This window comes from Rhinopithecus roxellana, chromosome 18 (genome assembly GCF_007565055.1).
Source record: "Rhinopithecus roxellana isolate Shanxi Qingling chromosome 18, ASM756505v1, whole genome shotgun sequence".
NCBI lineage: Eukaryota > Metazoa > Chordata > Mammalia > Primates > Cercopithecidae > Rhinopithecus > Rhinopithecus roxellana.
In genome coordinates, this window is record NC_044566.1 from 58,498,183 (window position 1) to 58,518,029 (window position 19,847).

At 40.0% G+C, this 19,847-nt stretch overlaps 1 protein-coding gene across 1 annotated transcript in view; it reads right to left on the bottom strand.

The window, feature by feature from the left end:
- Positions 1-14,850: 14,850 nt before the first annotated feature.
- Positions 14,851-19,847, bottom strand: part of RFC3 (replication factor C subunit 3) — a 206,553-nt gene continuing 201,556 nt past the window's right edge. Inside the window, exon 8 of the mRNA XM_030922330.1 lies at positions 14,851-14,951. Within this exon, the coding sequence (XP_030778190.1) occupies positions 14,873-14,951 (79 nt within the window). The 3' untranslated portion in view covers positions 14,851-14,872. The remainder of the gene's footprint in view (positions 14,952-19,847) is intronic.

Consider the following 19,847-nt stretch of genomic DNA (forward strand, 5'->3'; position numbering starts at 1 on the left):
AACACGTTTTCAGTTGAGTATATACCTAGGATAGGAATTGCTAAGTCGTAGGACAATTGTATGTTAGCCCTTTTAAGGAACTACCAAAATGTTCTGCAAAGAGATTGTACCACTCTACAGCCCCACCAGCAATATATGAGCATCCCTACACATTCTCGTCAACACTTGTTATTGTCTTTTTTTTAATAGCCATACTGGTGGATTTGATATATTATCTCACTGTGGGGTTTTGTTTCGTTTTATATTTTATTACTTCTCCGTTGTTCTGGTAGATCACTGTGGCTTTGATATGCATTCCCCTAATCATGTTGTACATCTTCTCTTGTGCCTACTATCTATTTGCAAATGTTCTTTGTTGATTGAAAAGACTCAGACCCTTTGCTCATTTTTAATGGGGGTATTCGTATTTTTATTATTGAGTTTTTAGAGTTCTAGACACAAGTCCTTTATCATACATATTATTTATAAACATGTTCTCCCATCCTGTTGTTCTCTATTAACTTTCTTGTTGATATTGTTTACAGCATAAAGTTTTATAAATTCTGATGTGTTCCAAAAAAAAAAAAAAAAAGAAGCGTTTCTGACATCGTGATCAGTGGTCTAGCAACTTCTCAGACCACTGGGTCACATGGTCTCCCTCCTCCAACAGATTTCTACTTCCATGTCAGGTGGGGCTGCCAGATTTAGCCAATAAAAATATGGGCCACCCAATTAAATTTGAATTTCAAATAACTAACTTTTTTTTAGCATAAGTACATCCTAAGCAATGTTTAGGGTATATTGATACTTAAAAATTATTCATTGTTTATCTGAAAATCAAATTTAACTGGGTTGCCTGCATTTTATTTGGCAGCTCTAACTCCAGCCCTCTAACCCAGGGACAATGAACAGCATAAGTAAAGAGAAAGCTCTGAAGACTAAGACTTCAACACACATGTACTTTCTCTATGAAGTAATGAAAAGTAAATGGTATCTCTGGCATATCATTCACTATGAAAAGGATTCACAAATAGATGGCCCTTGGAGGCGAAGTACTAGATGGTTCCCATTCCCTTCCTCGCCACAGGCTACCCAGTTAGTTTACTCTTTGCCCTGAAGCAAGGCAAGGCTGGGATGCGGGATAACTCTCCGTGTGTGCATCCGTATGCATATGCATGCTTGAGGTAGAGAAGAAAGTGTTCCAAGGCCATTTCCTACTGTATTATTTGTAGTCAGTTTTTAGAACGTTCAGCTTTCTCAACCATAAGAAAGAAAATTATCTCATAGGGCTTCTGGCATCTCAAGTAAAATATTTTTGAAAGTGCTTGGCAAACCATGATACAGCAGAAAGTGCATGGGCTTTGGTATCAAATAGACCACAGAATGAATCTCAGTTCAGAGACGTATAAGTTGAGCAAATTATTTAAATCTCTGAATGAATTTCCTCATCTGTAAAGCGGGGATAACAACACCTACCTCCAACACTGTTATCTGCAGAAATAATATATAAAAAGTTTCAGGAAGTAAGGAGGCACCACAGACAGTGCATGGGCCTATATGTTATGGGCTGAAGTTTTGGAACTTTGGGTAGTATAAAACTCAATCTCTTTTCTTGCTCCAGGTTATTAGGTGCCTATGACTTGATTTTAATAAGATCAGGGTCTGATTCTATTCTTTTAAAAGTAATTAAAGCCAGCATAGATTTCTTTTTTTAAATTTGCCACTCAGACTGCAGGATCTGATGCCCTCATTAATGATTTCAAGAACTACTTAGAATGTATTAGAGCAGGGTGACCCGTTTAAATAATTTACAGTCTGCTTAGATTACTCTCTTATATCCAGGATGGAAAGTAGCCCACATTCTCGTCTTGGAAGACCTGAGGCTGAGGGTATTTGATTTGAATAAATTAAGCAGGAAAAAAAATCGACATTAATTTGCAATACAGTAATTGATATAGTTATATCTATTATTAATTTCCATTTGCAACTGGATTAACTATGTAAATATATACATGCCTTGCAGTGTGTCAGGATGACAGGATAGGTAGGGAAATGATTTCCGGTCCAGTCCGCCTGTACAGATTTCTTGAGAACGGTGGCCTTAACTAGCAAGTTAACTATACAAAGCAATTACGTTGAGTTATGTTGAGTTACATTGAGTTACCATATTGTACAGACATGTTTAGCCATTAATTGGCTCATCCTCCTGCATCCAGTCCTCCTGAGTAAAAGGAATTTTGAAAAGCAGATTAAGAATGTATGTGAGAGGTATATTCTTTCAGTGGAATCTACCATAAAATGCAATCTTACAGAAAATCACACCTGACTTATGGCCAATGAATATTTTCTTTTTCAGGTTCCAATTTTGGACCACTTACCCATTTTAGTTTCTTTTTTAATCAGTTGCTTTTCATTCAACTCGGCAGGACAGCAAATGTAAACAATGTGTTCCGAACGTTCAGATGTGAAGGAATTAAAAAACAGGCAGCCACACCACCAAACCTCAGTGAAAACTCTACAGAGAACCCCAGAGTACTCATTAGTCCTCTATGCCACTATCAAGTAATGCAGATTTCAGTCTCAGGCAATGCCACTATGTGACTTGAGCCATTTACTTTTTCTACTTTGCGTCTTAGAGCCTTCATCTAGAAAGTGAGAAAAGTGAAGAATTTGGGGCCTACATTAGTTTGCTGGTGATGTCCAACCAAGTACCCCAACTGGGTGGCTTAAACAACGGAAGTATGATTCCTCACCATTGCAGTGGCCACAAATCTGAGATCAAGGTGTCAGTAGGGTTGGTGTCTCCTGAGGCCTCTCGCCTTAGCTTGCAGGTGGCTGCCTTTTCCTTCTGTCTTCACATGGTCTTTTCCCTGTCTGTGTCTGTATCCTAATCTCCAGTTCTAACAGGATGCCAGTCATATCGGACTAGGGCCCACCCATGCGACCTCGTTTTATCTTAATGACCTCCTGAAAAGTCCTATCTTCAAATAACAGTCAAGTTTCTGAGGTACTGGGGGTTAGGATTTCAACAAAGGAAAATTTTGCAGACATAATTCAGCTCATAACAGGGTTTGACTCACCCTTCTCTCCAATATCAACTAACCTCGTGTTAGTCACTTGTTGCTGATGTAAACAAAGTACCAACACATCCATTCTTACAGTTCTTGTGGTCAGAAGTCTGACATCAAGTGGGCAAGATCAAGCATTGGCGGGGCTGTGTTCTCTCTGAAGGCTCTAGGGGAGAATCTATTTCCTTGCTTTTTAGAGGCCACATGCATTTGTTGGCTCGTGGCCCCTTCTTCCATCTTCAAAGCCAGTAATATGGAACTGAGTCCTTTCCACTCTGCCATCTCCAATTCTTTCTTTCAGTTCCTTCTTCTACTTACGGGGTCCCTTGTCCTTACAGTGGACTGCCTCAAAACTGTATTTGTCTCTAAGAACAGTCATACAAATCACCACAAACGGGGCAGCTTTAAACAACAGAAATGCATTCTTTCACTGTTCTAAGGCTAGAAGTTTATTTTATTTTTTAAAATTTCTTTTATAGAAGGCTAGAAGTTTAAAATCAAGGTGTTGGCAGGCCCAGGCGCTCTCTGAACACCCCAGGGGAGCATTCTTTCATGCCTCTTTCCAAGTTCTAGTGGCTGCCAGCAATTCTTGGCATTCTTTGCTTGTAGAAGCATCCCTCTAATCTATGTCTCCATCTGCACATAGAACTCTCCGTGTGCATGTGTTTCTACATCCGAATTCTCTTCCTATAGGAATATCAGTCATATTGGATTCAGGACTTACCCTAGCCCAGTATGACCTCATCTTGCCATGTTTACATCTACAAAGGCCCTATTTTCAAATAAGGCCACATGCAGGTGGTTTCAGGTGGACATAAATCTGGAGGGAGATACTATTCAACCCAGTACAGAACCTCAATTCCATCTGCAGCCTTAATTCCCCTTAGTCATGCAATCTAATATATTCATAGGTTCCAGGGATTAGGGAGATAGACATCTTGGGGACTGGGGTGGTCGAGGGATTCTTCTGCCTACTACAAATCTGATAAATAGATCAACACTTGCTGTATCTCCAAGAAACCTTTATATTTTGTCCAGCCTCCTATCGACAGTCCTCCTCTCACTAACCTCTGTTGTACAGTTTTGCAGTAAGAGATACAGCCATAATTAGCACCATGGGGAAATCACTCTCCTCAAGTAGACACTCATACTGTTACTGTTCAATGTATGAAACTGATCACCAATCCATGATTCTTTAATGGTCTTTTTCTGTTTCTCTCCTGCTTCTCTCCTACTGCTCTGTGACACTGCTTCTCTCCTGCTGCTTCTCTCCTGCTGCACTGTGACACTTTTCACTCACCACCTCCATTTTTTTTCCCCCAAGACAAAGTCTTGCTCTGTCACCCAGGCTGGAGTGCAGTGGTACAATCTTGGCTCACCACAATCTCCACCTCCCAAGTTCAAGCGATTCTCGTGCCTCAGTCTCCCAAGTAGCTGAGACTATAGGTGCCCACCACCATGCCCAGCTAATTTTGGTATTTTTAGTAGAGACGGGGTTTCACCATGTTGGCCAGGTTGGTCTCGAACTCCTAACCTCAAGTGATCCACCCTCCTTGGCCCCCAAAGTGCTGGGATTACAGGTGTGAGCCACTGCGCCCAGTCAACACCTCCATTTTTGACATGGCAGAAGCTTTACTTTAGTCAGTTCCCTGTGCATATAATTTCTTTTTATTCCCACTTAAACTATTCTAATCGATCATGCAAAAACCATGTATTTCAACTTTTTCTCCTTTAAACTTGTCCTAAGTAGGTAGTAGACAACCTAATTCTGACACACAATCCATGCATTCATTATCCATAGAAGCTGCCAGAAAATTGCTGCAACTTCTTTGACAGTCCTCCCATTGAGAGAGTCTATATCCCTTCCCCTTGAATCTGAGTGGCTGTATGATTGCTTTGATTAGCAGAGTCATATGGAGATGATCCGTGTGAGCCTCACGAGGCTCAGTCATAAAAGGGTATGACACTTCTGCCTGACTGAGTTGGAATGCTCTTTCTCATGAGGGCCTCTCTCAAAACATTCCCTCTTGGGCCTGAGTTCCACACTTTGAGAAGCCCACATACAGAGGCCACATGTAGCTGATTAAGTCTCAAAGTCCCAGCTAAACTCATCTTCAGCCATCCCAGGGCAGGGGCCAGACATGTGAGTGAAAAGGTCTTAGAAGTGGATCCTCCAGCCCCCAGCTATGTGGGTCTTCCCAACAGAGGTTGTGAAGAAAATCTCCTCATTCAATATTTGATTTCTAAAAATGGCTTCCTTGGTCCCCTTCTGAGGAAGTCTCACTAACTTCTATAAAGATGCATTTCCTTTCTTTGTGGATAAATTTCAACTCGTTATGCTGAGTGAAGAAAGTCAAACTTAAAAGGGTACATACATATGCCATGCGTGATTCCATCAATATGACATTTTAGAGCTGGTACATTTAATCTATGAGAATAGAAATATGATCAGTGGTTGCTTGGAGAGGTGTTTGTGATTATCTGAGAAGGGTCACAAAGGTGATAAGGAGTTGGAAATAGCCTATATCTTGATAAGGATGTGTTTTAGTCCATTTTCTGTTGCTTATAGAACACCTGAAACTGCGTAATTTATAAAGAAAAGGAATTTCTTACAGTTATGAAAGCTGAGAAGTCCGAGGTCAAGGAGCCACATCTAGCAGGAGCCCCCTTGGTGGTGCGGACTCTCTGAAGTTCTGAGGTGGTGCAGGGTGTCACCGGGCAGTGGGGCTGAGCATGCTAACATGCTAGCCCAGGTCTCTCTTCTTATAAAGCCACCAGTCCCACTCCCATAATGACCCATTAATCCATTAATCCATGAATAGCTTGATCCATTCATGAAGGCAGAGCTCTGATGATTCAATCATCTCTTAAAGACCCCACCTCTCAATACTGCCACATTAGGGATTACGTTTCCAACACATGAAATTTGGTGGACTTATTCAAACTATAGCAGGCTGTACATTATATGGCGGGGGTGGGGGTGTCTACATTTTTAAAACGGATCAAATTATATTTTTTAAATCAGCATATTTCACTGTATATAAATTATCCTTCAATTTTAACCACTAAAAAGTAGGTAATAGCCTGAAGTCTGAAGTATATAAAATATAAATGATTAACTTTTATAAAAATACAGTTAGCTTGTAAAGAGTTGGGAGTTTACATGGTTCCTTCTATTAGTACTGTGCCTCTTGGATTATCAATGGAAACTATGATTTACTGAGATAATTAATAGCTAAGAAATACAAATATTACCCTTTAAAATGTTTAAAATATGTCACTTTCCTTTTCAATCACAAATATAATTCCTGTTCATTGTATAAATATTAAAAAACATAAAACAACTTAAAAGCAAAAAAATATGTGATCTCAGTCACAGCCTTTGGGATAAGCAAATGTCTATGTTTTATTAATATCAGTCCAGAAAATTGCAGGTGCAAATATTCGTGCAATGATACCACTGCCTTCTTGCTATGTGCATATGGGTGAGTAGGGGGAGTGTACAGTCAAAGATGTGTACATCAGCACAGCTCCGCAGCCCCGAGAATGCTGCCTAATTGGGAAACTAATTTCACTCCATCCCACTGTGATCTCTACTTCAAGAGCACTGATGATCATTTTATTATTTGGAATCTGACCCAATGAGCCTTAACTGAACTTCACATTTACCCAACAATTTAGGGTTGACAGGTTTTTGTGTCATCCGTTCCTCTTTCACACAAGAAAAATAAAAATATTAAGCTACAATTTTAAGCATCTGGGCGATGAGAGTAAGGGTTGGGAATGACCTCATTGTACCTGGATGACTTCTCACACATTTCCTGTTAGTTCACCACATCAGCTACTCAATTCAACACTACTGTGCCTTAGCCAAGTTAATGTTGCATTGATCTTGATTTATGTGTCCTAATGGTCATTTATGCAGATCATTCAGATAAGAAAGAAAATAATAATTAGTGAGCCCAGACACAAATATTTGATTTTCTAAAATTTTATAATTTACCTTACTGTAAGCCAGTAGCAACACCCTGCCTTAATGCCTGCCTGGTTTCTAAATATACACTCTGATATGAAAAATACTGGGTCTACAATGTTAGTACAAAATAGATGTGAGTGAAAAGGGATGCTGCTGTGAGAACACTGATGATGGAAATAAAAATTACTATTATAATAAGATGTCACCCAAGGTTAGCAGGTTAATAAAACACATCTCTTCATTTCAAACTGCATAAAGGCAGAACTTATTTGGATTCTTCCTCAGAATACTAGCAAACAGAGAGTGGGAAACAACATACTGATTTTTAAACTGCCCTTTTTATACGTAGTTCAGCTTCCATAAAATCCCTCTAAAATGTACTAGATCTAACTGATCCCTCGTCTCCTGTGAAAAGACCAATCCTTTAAACAAAGACTGCTCAGATTTCTTATTTTTAAAGCACACTAACAATACCTGCCCCACAGGATTGTGCTTAGAGCATATTAATGAATACAATTTATTCATAAAGTCTTTGTTGAGCCCCTCTATATGCATGTACTGTTCTCAGTCCTGAAGGTGTTGTGGTGAGCATGGCAGATAAGATGCCATCTACATTCTAGAAAGCGTGGATCAGTGAGGAATGTGGTTGTGAGTACATTAATGTGCTCTAAAAAACACTCTGCCTAAACTTTACATTCACATATACCCAGGGCCACATGAAAGAAAGCACTTGTGTTGACTTTGCACCGCTCCTGTTGGGTAATACCGCTTTGCAGTCTGTCCCTCCTAGGTCCTTCACAACCAATGAATGCCTCCCTCCTTTGTGGCTCAGGTTAAATTTCATATTTGCCTAAGAAAAATATAGAATCTTGGGAAAGTTTAGCCTATTACAGACACTAAGGAGGAACAGTCTATCTGCTTCTTATTTCTGTTAAAATACACACAAACTGCAGTGTGGGCAGACAATGTTACCTTGGTGATTTCCTTCCCTCTCTTCTCAGCTAAAATTGTGCAAGGCTAATATGAGCACCTGAGTTCTACAAGAGAGGACACAATTTACACAGGGAAGCTATTGGAGAGCAGGGGAAGGAATGGGGCCTTCCACAGGCTGAATGCTAACCAGATTAAAATGTGTGCAAGGAAATCACACTTACGCATTTTAATCTGAGGCAACTGAGCTGGTGCACATTTTCTTGGCTGAAAGGAATGGCAGAAATGAGCTCATCTGAGTAGTGTGAGGACAGTGGCCTTGCTCTTGCCTTCCCGTGCCATCCCCTTCCGTTGCACAGTATCCTGCAGAGTGATCATTTTTCTCCCTCGTGGAAATAAGGGTTGCTTAAAAGGGCCAGAAGGTACAGCTGATTCCAAGTGAAGCTGACTCAGACTGATGGAGGAAAATGAAGAGTAAATGCAATTTCATTTCAGGTTTCTGAAAGCTATTTACAAATGAGAGCAAAAAACACCATAGAAATCATGAGCAATGCAGTATGCAGTGTCCCCAAATAGATGATTAAGACGGAATGCATTCACTTAGTAACACCAACTGAATATTCACGGACTGTCAGGGAGCCAGCCTGGAGGAGCTGCGATGCTGCCAAGCCGAGCAGGCCTGTGTGCCCTGGAAGAGGAGGGGTCTCTCTGCCTCTCCTCTTGGGTAGTTCGTGGTGATGTTGGGCTCCCAGCTTTGAAGCTTCCTAATTCAGGCTTTGATGTGGAGGTTCTGCACTAGCCCCTAAAGGCATGAGCCTCTGCATTCCAGAAATCTGATGTCACCCAGGCACAGTTGTGTAGGGATTTTTCTTTTGTGAACCTTCCTTGAGCAATCTGGCTGCTATACCGGGGAGGTAGGGGAGCTTTTCTATGCCTGTCTTCTCTATGATTATGTGAAAGCTCCTAATTCCAAAAGATTTCATTTACCCAGTAACAGCCACCAACCCGCTTCCTTCTACTGTTCAACTTATTACTGTGCTTCCTGAACGCTGAGATGCACATTATTTTCCGTTTTAAAACTCTGAAATTGAGGTAGATCTTACAACTGATATTGCCAACTGATACCTTGCAATCTATATTGTGGTATTTCTTTCCCACTCTTTTTTTCTAAACAGGGGCGATTGAATAATTACAGTATCCTGGTCAGGAAAAAATGAAACTCTGCCTCCAGCCTCTAAAGGCCACAAAGAATGAAATTGACAGAAGTGAGTAGGAAGAGAGTGCCCAGGGCTCAACCCTGATCGTTCTGGGTCAAGTAGCCAAGACAAGTGGAGGTCAAGGAGATGGGGCCCTCAGACCTCTAACGGATGATCCATGCTGGCTCAGCCAATCTGTGACCACATGGTAATTGTCTTAGAATAAGGGAATCACCCACATTTGTCCCTGATCTTTGTATTGGTTTGTTTTAGCTTTAGCCATCATAGCTATACTAAAAGAAAAAGGGTCTTTTTCTACACAAGAGTGGTGACAGGAGCACTTCCCGTGTTTACCTTCTAATGTCACTTTTAAATATATGCCCCCAGATGTCTAACATGCAAATTCTTCCTGCTGTATAATGTGCCTGAAGCACTGGGTTTGCCATGTGCCCTCTCAAAGGAGCCCAACATCCACATGCCCACCTCCCCATCAGCCCAGCAACGTCTGTGCCCTTCCGCCCCTTCTTTCAGGGTTCTGTTAAGTGATTAAAGCCACTTGGAGAAATAAATTTAGGCAAAAAGGTTAATGGATCATAATATCTGCTTTACTGGGGTATTGGTATTTTAAAGGGTTCTTTGAGAAGCACAGCATCTTAATTAAATAATTGACTTTGAATTGAAGGATGTTTCAGGATGCAAGGAAGGATATTTAGGGCAAGAAGGATTTCAAGTACCCGTCGAATCCTATCATGTGGGCCCCCACACACTCTGCCTGAGCCCAAAGGGTCTGGGCATCAAGAAATTTAAAAAGCTACTTCTTTGCTCCTGGCATTTTTATCACAGCTTTGGGGATCCTAATAAGAGAAGAGTAAAAAAAAAACAAAAAAAAGAAAGAAACCAGTTTCATTTGCAAATTAGTTGTTAATGAACACTTTAGTCTTCTTTCAGGATGACACAGGCTGAGGGTATTTACTCAATCTAAGTTCTCCTCAGCTTAATGGGAGTATTTGACTAGTCTCTGTAACAGATTCATCAAAACAAACATTTATTCTGCTACTATATGAGAGACACTCTGACAGCCACTGGGAGAGATTAAGGAATATATAAGACATGGTCACTGCTTTTCAAGGCCTCACTATCTAGCTGGAGAGAAAAACTCATACGAACCAGACGGAGAGCTAAATGACAGACTGAACACAGTGACACACGGATGACACAATGGAAATGAATCAGCAAATGCAGGATTGAGTATTTCAGGAGAAACAGTTTGCATAAAAAGCCCTTGGATGAACTGAATCTGAAGGATGGTATTTGGGTGACCTGTTATCTTTATTCTCCTGGCGCCTTCATCTTCTTTGGAGAATTTTCCTCTTTCCATTCCATCTGGTTGTGCAGGCTGTGAGTCCCACACGGTATGACACCTGATTTGGCTTAGAGCAGTCAGGATTCTTCACCCCTCTGATATAAAGAATGGCTCCAAGTAAACACATGACTCAACCTGGGCCAATTGGAGTCCTTCCCTGCATTGACTGATTCACACACAGGGAGGAGCTGTCCTCTTCTCTTGGGATCTCTAAACTGGGGGCTGCGAAGATGCGATTGTTAAATGACATTCCTTTCTCATGGAGAAAGCTTCCCTACAAAGTGAAGCTAAAATTCAGGAGAAAGCAGAAATGAGAGAAGAAACAGGGATGTTTCTGACATCTTTTGAGCACTTACAGGTAGGTCCACCTTCTAGTTTTATGAGCCAATCAATCCCCTCCACATCTTATTCTTCAGACACTTCTATCCACCTTACTTCTGGAGCTCAGTTGTCTTCATGTTAGTCCACTTGATGTGTTCTCAAAGAATCACTAGTGTTTGGTTCTTTTTTTTCCCAGTCTTTCATCTCTGTATTTAATTTTGTGTAGTTTCTATTGTTATGTATTCAAACTCGCTGATCTTTTCTTCTGCAGTGTTTAATCTGCAAGAATCCCATCAAATTTTCTTTTCAGATATTACTTTTTTAATATTCAGAAGTTCTATTTGAATCTTTTAAAAATATACATATCCCATTTCTCCTCTCAACATGTTTGCGTTTTTCCCTATACCTTGAATATATGGAGCATATTTATAGTAGCTATTTTTAAAACCTTGTGTGCTAATAATATCATATCTGAAATTTCCATGTCTATTTCTTTTGAATGAACTTTTTTCTGATTATAAATCATATTTTCCTACTTCTTTACATGCCTGGTAATTTTTAGTAAGTGGTAAATCTTGTACATTTAATATTGTTGGACTTTGGCATAGAGCTAATTTACTTGGGATCAAGTTTGATTCTTTCAACACTTTCTTTTAAGCCTTGGTAGGGCAAGTCTAGAGTAGCCTTTTGTTTAGGGCTAATTTAGCCTAATTATTCAGGCAACATCTTCCTTGAATTCTAGGAATTCTTCTGTCTACTGCTTTCTCTCCCAGCCTCATAGAGTCCTATACCTGTACTTGCACTTGATATTCAGCCTCACAGAGCCCTGTACCTGTACTTGATATTCAGCCTCATAAAGGAAAAACTTCAGCCGAATTAAATTTAAAATGGTTTAATTGAGCAATGAGCAATTCGCGAATCAGGCAGCCTCTTGAGCCACAGCAGCCTCAGAGACTGCTGTGCAGCCACGTGGTGAAAGAAGATTTATGGACAGAAAAAGGAAAGTGACCTATAGAAAATGGAAGTGAGGGACAGAAACAGCCGGATTGGCTACAGCTCCACATTTGCCTTATTTGAACATGATTTGAACAGTTAGCTACATGTGATTGGCCAAAACTTGGTGATTGGCACAAGGGTAGGGTACAGTCTGTTTACACCTCCACTGGTGATAGTTCACGGTGTACAGAGAAACGTTTAAGCCAAACTTAAAATATGTAAGGAGGCAGCTTTAGGCTAAACTTGATTTTAAAAGGCAAAGATTCCAGAGAACCCTGAAGATTTCCAGAGCATGTCCTCTCTCTTTGTGTATATGTATGTGTAGCTTTCTCTGCTCTAGGATTCTGTAAATACTGAAAATTCTAGCTGCCTGAATTCTGAAGTCTACCTCCTAGACTCAGTAAGACCACTGGGCTTTGTTTGGGTTCCTACCCTGTACTATGCATCGAAACTGCCTTCGAACCTGGGCAATTACAGGACTCAGTACCTTTCCTTCCCTTCTCTTGGAGTCACAGTCCTGTGCTGCCTCTTGTTCAATGTTTGAAAGTTGTTATGTTCTATATTTTGTTTGGTTTTCTAGTTGGGTATGGTGGAAGGCAAATCTCAGAGCACTTAATCTTTCATGGATAAAATCAAAACTCCCAAACTCTAACTTTTTAAGTACTTTTTATCAAAACTTTTTTCTTCAGAAACAATCTATAATTTATAATTAGAAAAAAATAAGACTGTGTCCAGATATTAACTAGTTTATCCTTATCCCACCCGATTCCTTATTAATATGCCACATCTCCCCTTCCTACTTGAACTGATCTCAGGAGCCTCAAGTTATGAAACTTGGTTCATCTGTCAAATGGGGATGAGAAAAGTATTCACAGCTTGTGGTGAAGATCAAATGAGATAAGTTATATAAAGCCTGGAATATAATGATTGTTCTGCAAAGGGCAACTATTAGTACTACTGAATGAATCACAGAAAGTGGAAATACTGATTTAGTTGAGTGAGATGGTAAGATTAGTGGGTCCATTTCCCTAAAAATAAACACGGACAATAACACACAAACACATTTTCAGCATAGTTTCATTTGGTGACAACTTTCAGTCCAATAGACCTTGTTAACTTCTTTACAAAAGTTCCTCAAGAGTTCAAAGGTTCACTGAAAATGCATACCATTCAGTATTTTACGTTCTGTAAATCAGATTTTAAAATAATAATTAAAACTAAATATGAATTGCATAATTGTTATTGAAAAATGATGCCATAAAAGCAACCAGTTCTGGTCATCTGAGTCCTAGGGATGTCGGAGTCTCAGAAGAGAGAGCATGGGAGGAAGGAATGGTTAGGTTGGTCTTGAAATTGAATGATAAGTTACAAAATTTGCACATCTCCTAAATCCTGAAAACAGAAGTAATAAAACTTGGTGTCTGTCTTTCATAAATATTAAAATGAATTAATTATCTGTGGAACATTTTGTTCTGGATTTTGATTTCAAGATACCATTGCTCTCACTTTAAAATAACATTCCCATCAGATATTTGTATTGCTGGATCACTATTCCTCACTCAGGAAATGATCAGTCTCTTAAATATTCAGGCCTTTTTATTCCTTTACAGAGCAAAGATTTACTAAGTATCTGTATACTCCAGATACCCTGCTCAGTTCTTTCACATGCTAGATTATTTACATTGTTTTCTTACAACATAGATAATCATTGCCATTTTATAGTTAAGGAAATTGGGGCCAAGAGAGGGGTTATGCTTTACATAAAATCACACAGCTAGTAAGTAAAATTTCTAGAGAAATAGGACTGGGCTATTTATCCTCAAGGAACCCTTTCCTTTAGTTTTAAAAAATCTATTAAAAAATGAGGATGATGCCTCAGTCTCAAAAAGACCATGAAAACACTGGCTATAGTGGCAGATGGATGCCTTTACCAACTGTAAGAGAAATGGGAATGATGCTGCCAGTCCCCGGTGAGCTGAGATGTGTGAATTCACCCGGCATCTGATCCCAGGAAGATGACCTCAGGGGGTACTATGCTGCTTCTTCAAGAAGACTTCTGAAATTTGTCCCAATGTCTAAGGAATTAAAATGTGCTTTAAAGAAAGGGTACAATTGAAGCATTTTACTTCCTATTTTGCTTCTGTCTATTTGCTCAAGAATTCTCCATAGAGGCGTGAACAAAGAATTTACTACAGGGTTTATATATTCATGCAAATAACATTATTTCTCTAGAAGACTACACTCTTTGTTCTTTCAGATGCTGGAACATTTCTGTTTTCTCTTCTACTTGGTTTAAAAGGATTTTGAGGCAAATACATGGCAGCAAATATTCTGTAGGCGTCCCAAGCTCTTCCTTATACACTGAGTAAGAAAAAAAACTGTGCTCCTAAACTTGGGTTCCCTGTTGCTTCCAGCAGGTGTAGGATTTGCCACTGCCAGAGACAAAACAGCTGCGCAGCATGAGTTCCTGCCGGAGAGATATACATTCTGCCTTTGGCCAAAGTGCTTTGAATTCACTGGGCGCTTTATGATCAGCTTTTCTGATTCTACAACTGTAAATTGTGATTTCATCAGCTTTTGTTTTGTCTTGTTTTCCCTTCTGATTTAGTTGAGGGGAAAACTCTTTTATCCCCCTTGATATGGCTTAGCATAATGGTTTTTGGTACATTGAGAAAGTCTGAAGTAATAGCTGAAAAGATTTCAGGTGTTGATGCCATCAGGGTATTCTGAGAGGAAATGATGAGGGAGCAGGGAGCCGGGAAATAGCTCTCCCCTGAAATCATCCCCCAGGACTGCCCCTTGGTTGCCTGAGCTGTGCCGGAGTGGAAGATCTCATTATGTGGAGGAATCCCTGTATCTGGAGGGCTTCTCTGGAGGTAGATCTGTGACCAAAACCACTCAAAGTAGAAACACACAAACTTATGCCTTCTTTCTCTATTTGTCTTAGTCCATCTGTGCTGTTTTAACAAAATATCAGAAACTAGGTAATTTATAAAGAACAGAAATTTATTTCTTACGGTTCTGGAGGCTGGGAAATCCAATATCAAGGTGCCAGCAGGTTTTGTGTCTGGCGAGGGTCCAGTCTCTGCTTCCAATATGGCACCTGAACGCTGTGTCCTCGCCTGGTGGAAGGTAAAAGAGCAAAGACGGGAGAATGTTGTGTCCTCACATGAAGGAACAGCAGGAGAGCAAAGAAGGTCCTACACAAGTTCCCTCCAGACTTTTTATAATGCACTAATCCATTCATGAGGGCAGATGCCTCATGACTTAATCACCTCCCAAGTGGCCTCATCTCTTAATACCACCACAGTGGGGATTAAGTTTCAGCATGAATTTTGAAAAGGACACATTCAAACCATAGCACTATTGTAGGAAGTCAGCAAATACATTTTTATAAAATAAGCGCACATTTTTCTTTATCCTTTATAAATTCTGATTCTGCCTGTGCCATGATAAATGATGCCACTGATATCCTCATGAACTCCCATGGACTCACTTAGCGCACAGACATCCTCTTTCTTTCTATGGTAGACTCTGGAGGCTGTGCTACATTAAGGAAATAGCCCATTGCTTTTTCTGTATGTAGAGTGCAAGCGCCTTTCCTGAACCACTATTGAATGAACATGAGTGCTCCTCTTACCACTCTAGCCATTGCTTTTCAGTCTCCTTTGGTGGTTCAGCCCCATCTCTCTGACCTCTAAATACAGGAATTCTCCTGGGCTCGGTCTTTGGCCTTGTTTTCTTCTCTATCTACACTCATTGCATTGTTGACCTGATCCATCCTCAGGGCTCTGAAGACCACTTAAATAGTGAAGCTTCACAGATTAGTATCTTTAGGAGGAAGCTTTTTCATGAACATCAGACTGATATGTTCAATTACTTACTCACATCTCCACTTGGACGTCTAACACCCAAACCCTAACATATACAAAGCTAAGTTCCTGATATTTTTCCCAACCTTTGCTCTTGTAATCCTCTGCATCTCAGTAAAAGTCACACATGTTCTTCTAGATGCTCAGGTCAAAAGTAGTTAAGACTGACACTATCTTTCTCACACACCCCACATATTATAAGCCATCAGAAAATCCTGACAACTTAGTCTTCAAAATGTATCCACAGCCTCAACACTTCTTACCAGCTCTACTGCTCCCACCTTAGTCAAGCAACCATCATCTCTCTCTTGAATAAGCATACAGCCTCTTAGGTTATCTTCATTTTTGTCTATGTCATTTTTCCAAAACACAGCAACAAGAGCAATCTTCTTAAAAGGTCAACTAAATCATGCCACTCCTTAGCTCAAAATCTTGATGGCTTCTGATCTCATGCAGAGTAACATCCAAAGCCCTTTCCATGAGCTAGAGGGTCCTACACAATCTGCTCTCTTTTCTTCCCATTGCACTTCTGATCTTTTCCCCTACTACTCCTGTTACTCTCTCCATCTCCCTCTCCCTCTGTTCCAGTCCATTAGCCTGTCCTCTCACTATTTCCACTTCAGAGTCATTGCACTTGTCTTTCTCTCTGCCTGCAATGCTCTTCCCCACGTATCATAATGGCTCCAAGTCCTTGCCCCAAGACTTCATTCACATGTCACCTCACATGGAAATAAAGACCAACAAAATTAGAACAGGCCACACCTATTTACTCAGAGCTTGCTAGAGCAATGAGGTTAGCCACCATCAACTTTGAGTTCTTCCATTTTGGCAGGAACTCAAAGGCAGGCAGAGAAGTGGGAAAGCTTAGTAGTGGAAAAAAGGGAAGGCTTTCCATACACCCTGATTGGAGGCTGTTGGTGTGGGGAAGCTATAGGCAGGCTAACTAGAAGTGGGGCTTCCTATGGGATTGGTTAGAGATGCATGTTTGGCTTTCTCTGATTTGTCCTACGTTGGAAGGGGGGGAAAATCAGGAAAACTGTCAGTTATTAATCAAGTCCTAGCCATGTGGGGATGATTATTACAGGGGTTATTGTTCAGCTTCCTGGATTGTTATCAAAGATAGTAGTCTGACTTCTTATAACTCTGACTCATAGGTTGCAGGCAGGCTTCCTGGGCTGTTTATTGTAGATGTAGATACTGGGGTTGTTTTTCTGGGCAGCTTGCTGCAGGTTGTGGCCCTGAGTTCTAGTTTTTTATGTAGTCTGACCATTGTCCATCTGTATATTCAGTCTTTTACTTCTCAGGGAGGCGTTCTCTGACAAGCTCACCTAAAATGCCAACTCTCCCCGACTCCCTTCCTTTGTGTTTCTCCTTAATAGTAGTCACTATCTGTATACCTCATATTTTTCTTATTTATCTTATTTATTGTATGCCTCTCCTACTAGAATATAAACTACTTGAGAAAGGGAATTGGGGCTCTTTTAAAAATTATTGTATTCTAATACCTAGACCAGGTCTATCTGGCCCATTATAGAAAGTCATTGACTACTGCTGAATAAAGCACTGAAATATTTATTAAGAATCTATTATTAAGGAGGAGCTACACTAGTTAATAACTTTACCATGGAGAAATCTGACAGTCACCATGTTAACCAAGTGATCAAGATTAATGTCACCAGGAATGAGTCATACTGATATCATGTATTTCTTGATATTAAGTGATGAGATCACCACATCTTTTCTGTGATTTTCTTCTCCCAAACCCACAGTTACAATCTAATTATAAGAAAAACATTAAACAAATCCAAATTGTGGCACTTTCTGCAAAATACCTAGCCAGTCCATCCAGTACTCTTCAGAGGTGTCAAAGTCATGGAAAACAAGAAAAGACAGAGAAAGTATCACAGATTGGAGAAGACAATTAAATGCAATGTGGTGTCCTGGGTTAGATTTTGTAAAAGAAAAATGACACAGTTTTTCCATGGAACACTGATGAAGTCCAAACAAAATCTATATAATATTGGTTAATAATATATTGTTGGTTAATAATATATTATACTAGTGTTAATTTCTCACTGTTGATCACTGTGTCATGGTTACGTAAGATATGAGCATCAGGAAAAGCTGAAAGAATGGTATATAGAAACTGTACTACTTTTACAATATTCTATAAATCTAAAATTATTTCAAAATGAAAGTTTTTTTAATTAAAAATATTTGAATGAGAGAAAAAGGAGTTACATTAGGAACTGGTGGGGGTATTTCAACTCCACAGAACCATTCCAAATGCATTTATTAAACATCACAATGCACTGAGCATTGTTGAAAATGCTAGTGATGAAATATCAAATAAAATTAAGGACACAAAGAAGGCCACTATATGCTAAAACTGCAATGATTGGCAACTGGGCAAGAAAAGGCAGAGGCAGAGAGTTTAATTGTATGGAGACAATTGGGTACAAGTAGGGTCAGTATCAGGAGAGCCTTCTTAAAGAAGGTACAATCCTTGGGCTGATTCATAAGAGATGAGTGTTTACTTCATGAGGAGGAGCTTGATTGGATGAAGGGAGTTAGAAGAGCATGGGGGACAGTACAGAAGCCCAGAGGCAGGCAAGACAGCTTCACCCAGGAAGCATATAAAAGTGAGTGCAGAATACCTCTGACACAGCAAAGTCCTCTACCAAGCTGCACTGATTTCTCAAGAGATATTTTCTCTGTTTGCTACACAACTTCAAAATTGATGTTTTAGTCTTTTTTAAAATTTGAATTAAACCAATATACTCGGATCTCATCTTTAAAGACGACATGTGTCTAAAAGAATTCCAATTACTCTTAAATTTTGAAGTGTTTGTTCATAATTTAAAACTAGCTCATAGTTTAAAACCTTATTGTGTTCAGATGGTATTTAATCTTCTGAACGACATTACTGAGGGGCTATTTAGGAAACTTTCCAATGCCGAGAGAGTGAAGTGATATATTTTCTCGAATGGCATTTTTGAATGTGTGGAGTGATTATAAATTCTGCTGGTTTGTGGTCCCTGGAGCCACTGAAATCTGGTCTGAAGTGTACTGTAAGTATATATTTTAATTTTTTTGTATAATGTCATATTGTGACATCCTGAAAAACCTTTCTGGCTGAGGAGAGGCTGCCCTTCTTGGGACCAGCCAATTTTTAAAGATAACAAATAACCTAACCAGGAGTATGTCTTTGATATGCAAACTTATCAATCTAGAACCATACCTACTCTATCTGGTTTTCCCACCCCAGGAGGCAATATTTCTCTGACTTGATCATCCCAGAGCCAGGTGCCAGGCAACCACAGACCACCACTATAGCTCAAAGCCCACCAGAACAACCAGTTATTCAAACGAGCCAATCCTAGACTGTTTGCCCTGCCACAACTTGCATTTCTTTCAGAAACTACAAACTGTGCCCTGTACCTTCAGAAACTACAAACTGTGGCCTATACTTTCTCCCTTGCTCCTATTTTCTGCATCCTGAGCACCATGGTGTTTTTCCCATGTGGCCGTGTCTGGTGCATGCTGTGCCTCTTGTTTAGAGGGGAACTGTATTGAAAACCTTCTTTCAATGGAATTAGACTCACCATGCTGTCACTCAGTCACCTTAATACTCTAAGACCTGGGCCCAATAAGTAGAGATCATTTACAAATCTCAATGGGCTATAGATAACATTTTAACCAACTGAGTTTAATTCTGTTCATTGTTTTTGATTGTTATGGAATGCCAACTGATGCAATGAGAGTAGGCAATTACATCCCTAGTGATGAGAACTGTGAGAGGAGTGAGTTGAGTTAACTCCTGCCTGGTTTGAGACAGGTCAGGTGAGCCATCACCTAAAAGGAGAGTGAAATGCTGGCCACAAGATATATGGATCCTTTCTAGACCTGGGTAGGGGCAGTGTGGCGAAGGAGAGACACTTGTACCAAGTGTCACAGAAGCCCTTCCTCTCCTGCTGCCTCATAGATGGGAAATGTTCTGTCAGTTTGTGCACTACTGATTTGTATACAAGGAGGTCCCCTAATAGTATCAGAACTTCCTGTTTCCTTTGGCTGGAGCATTTGGGGCAATAAAGAACAATTCTCACGACAAGAATGGAAGGCCACAGGAATTTCTGCTTCTATAGC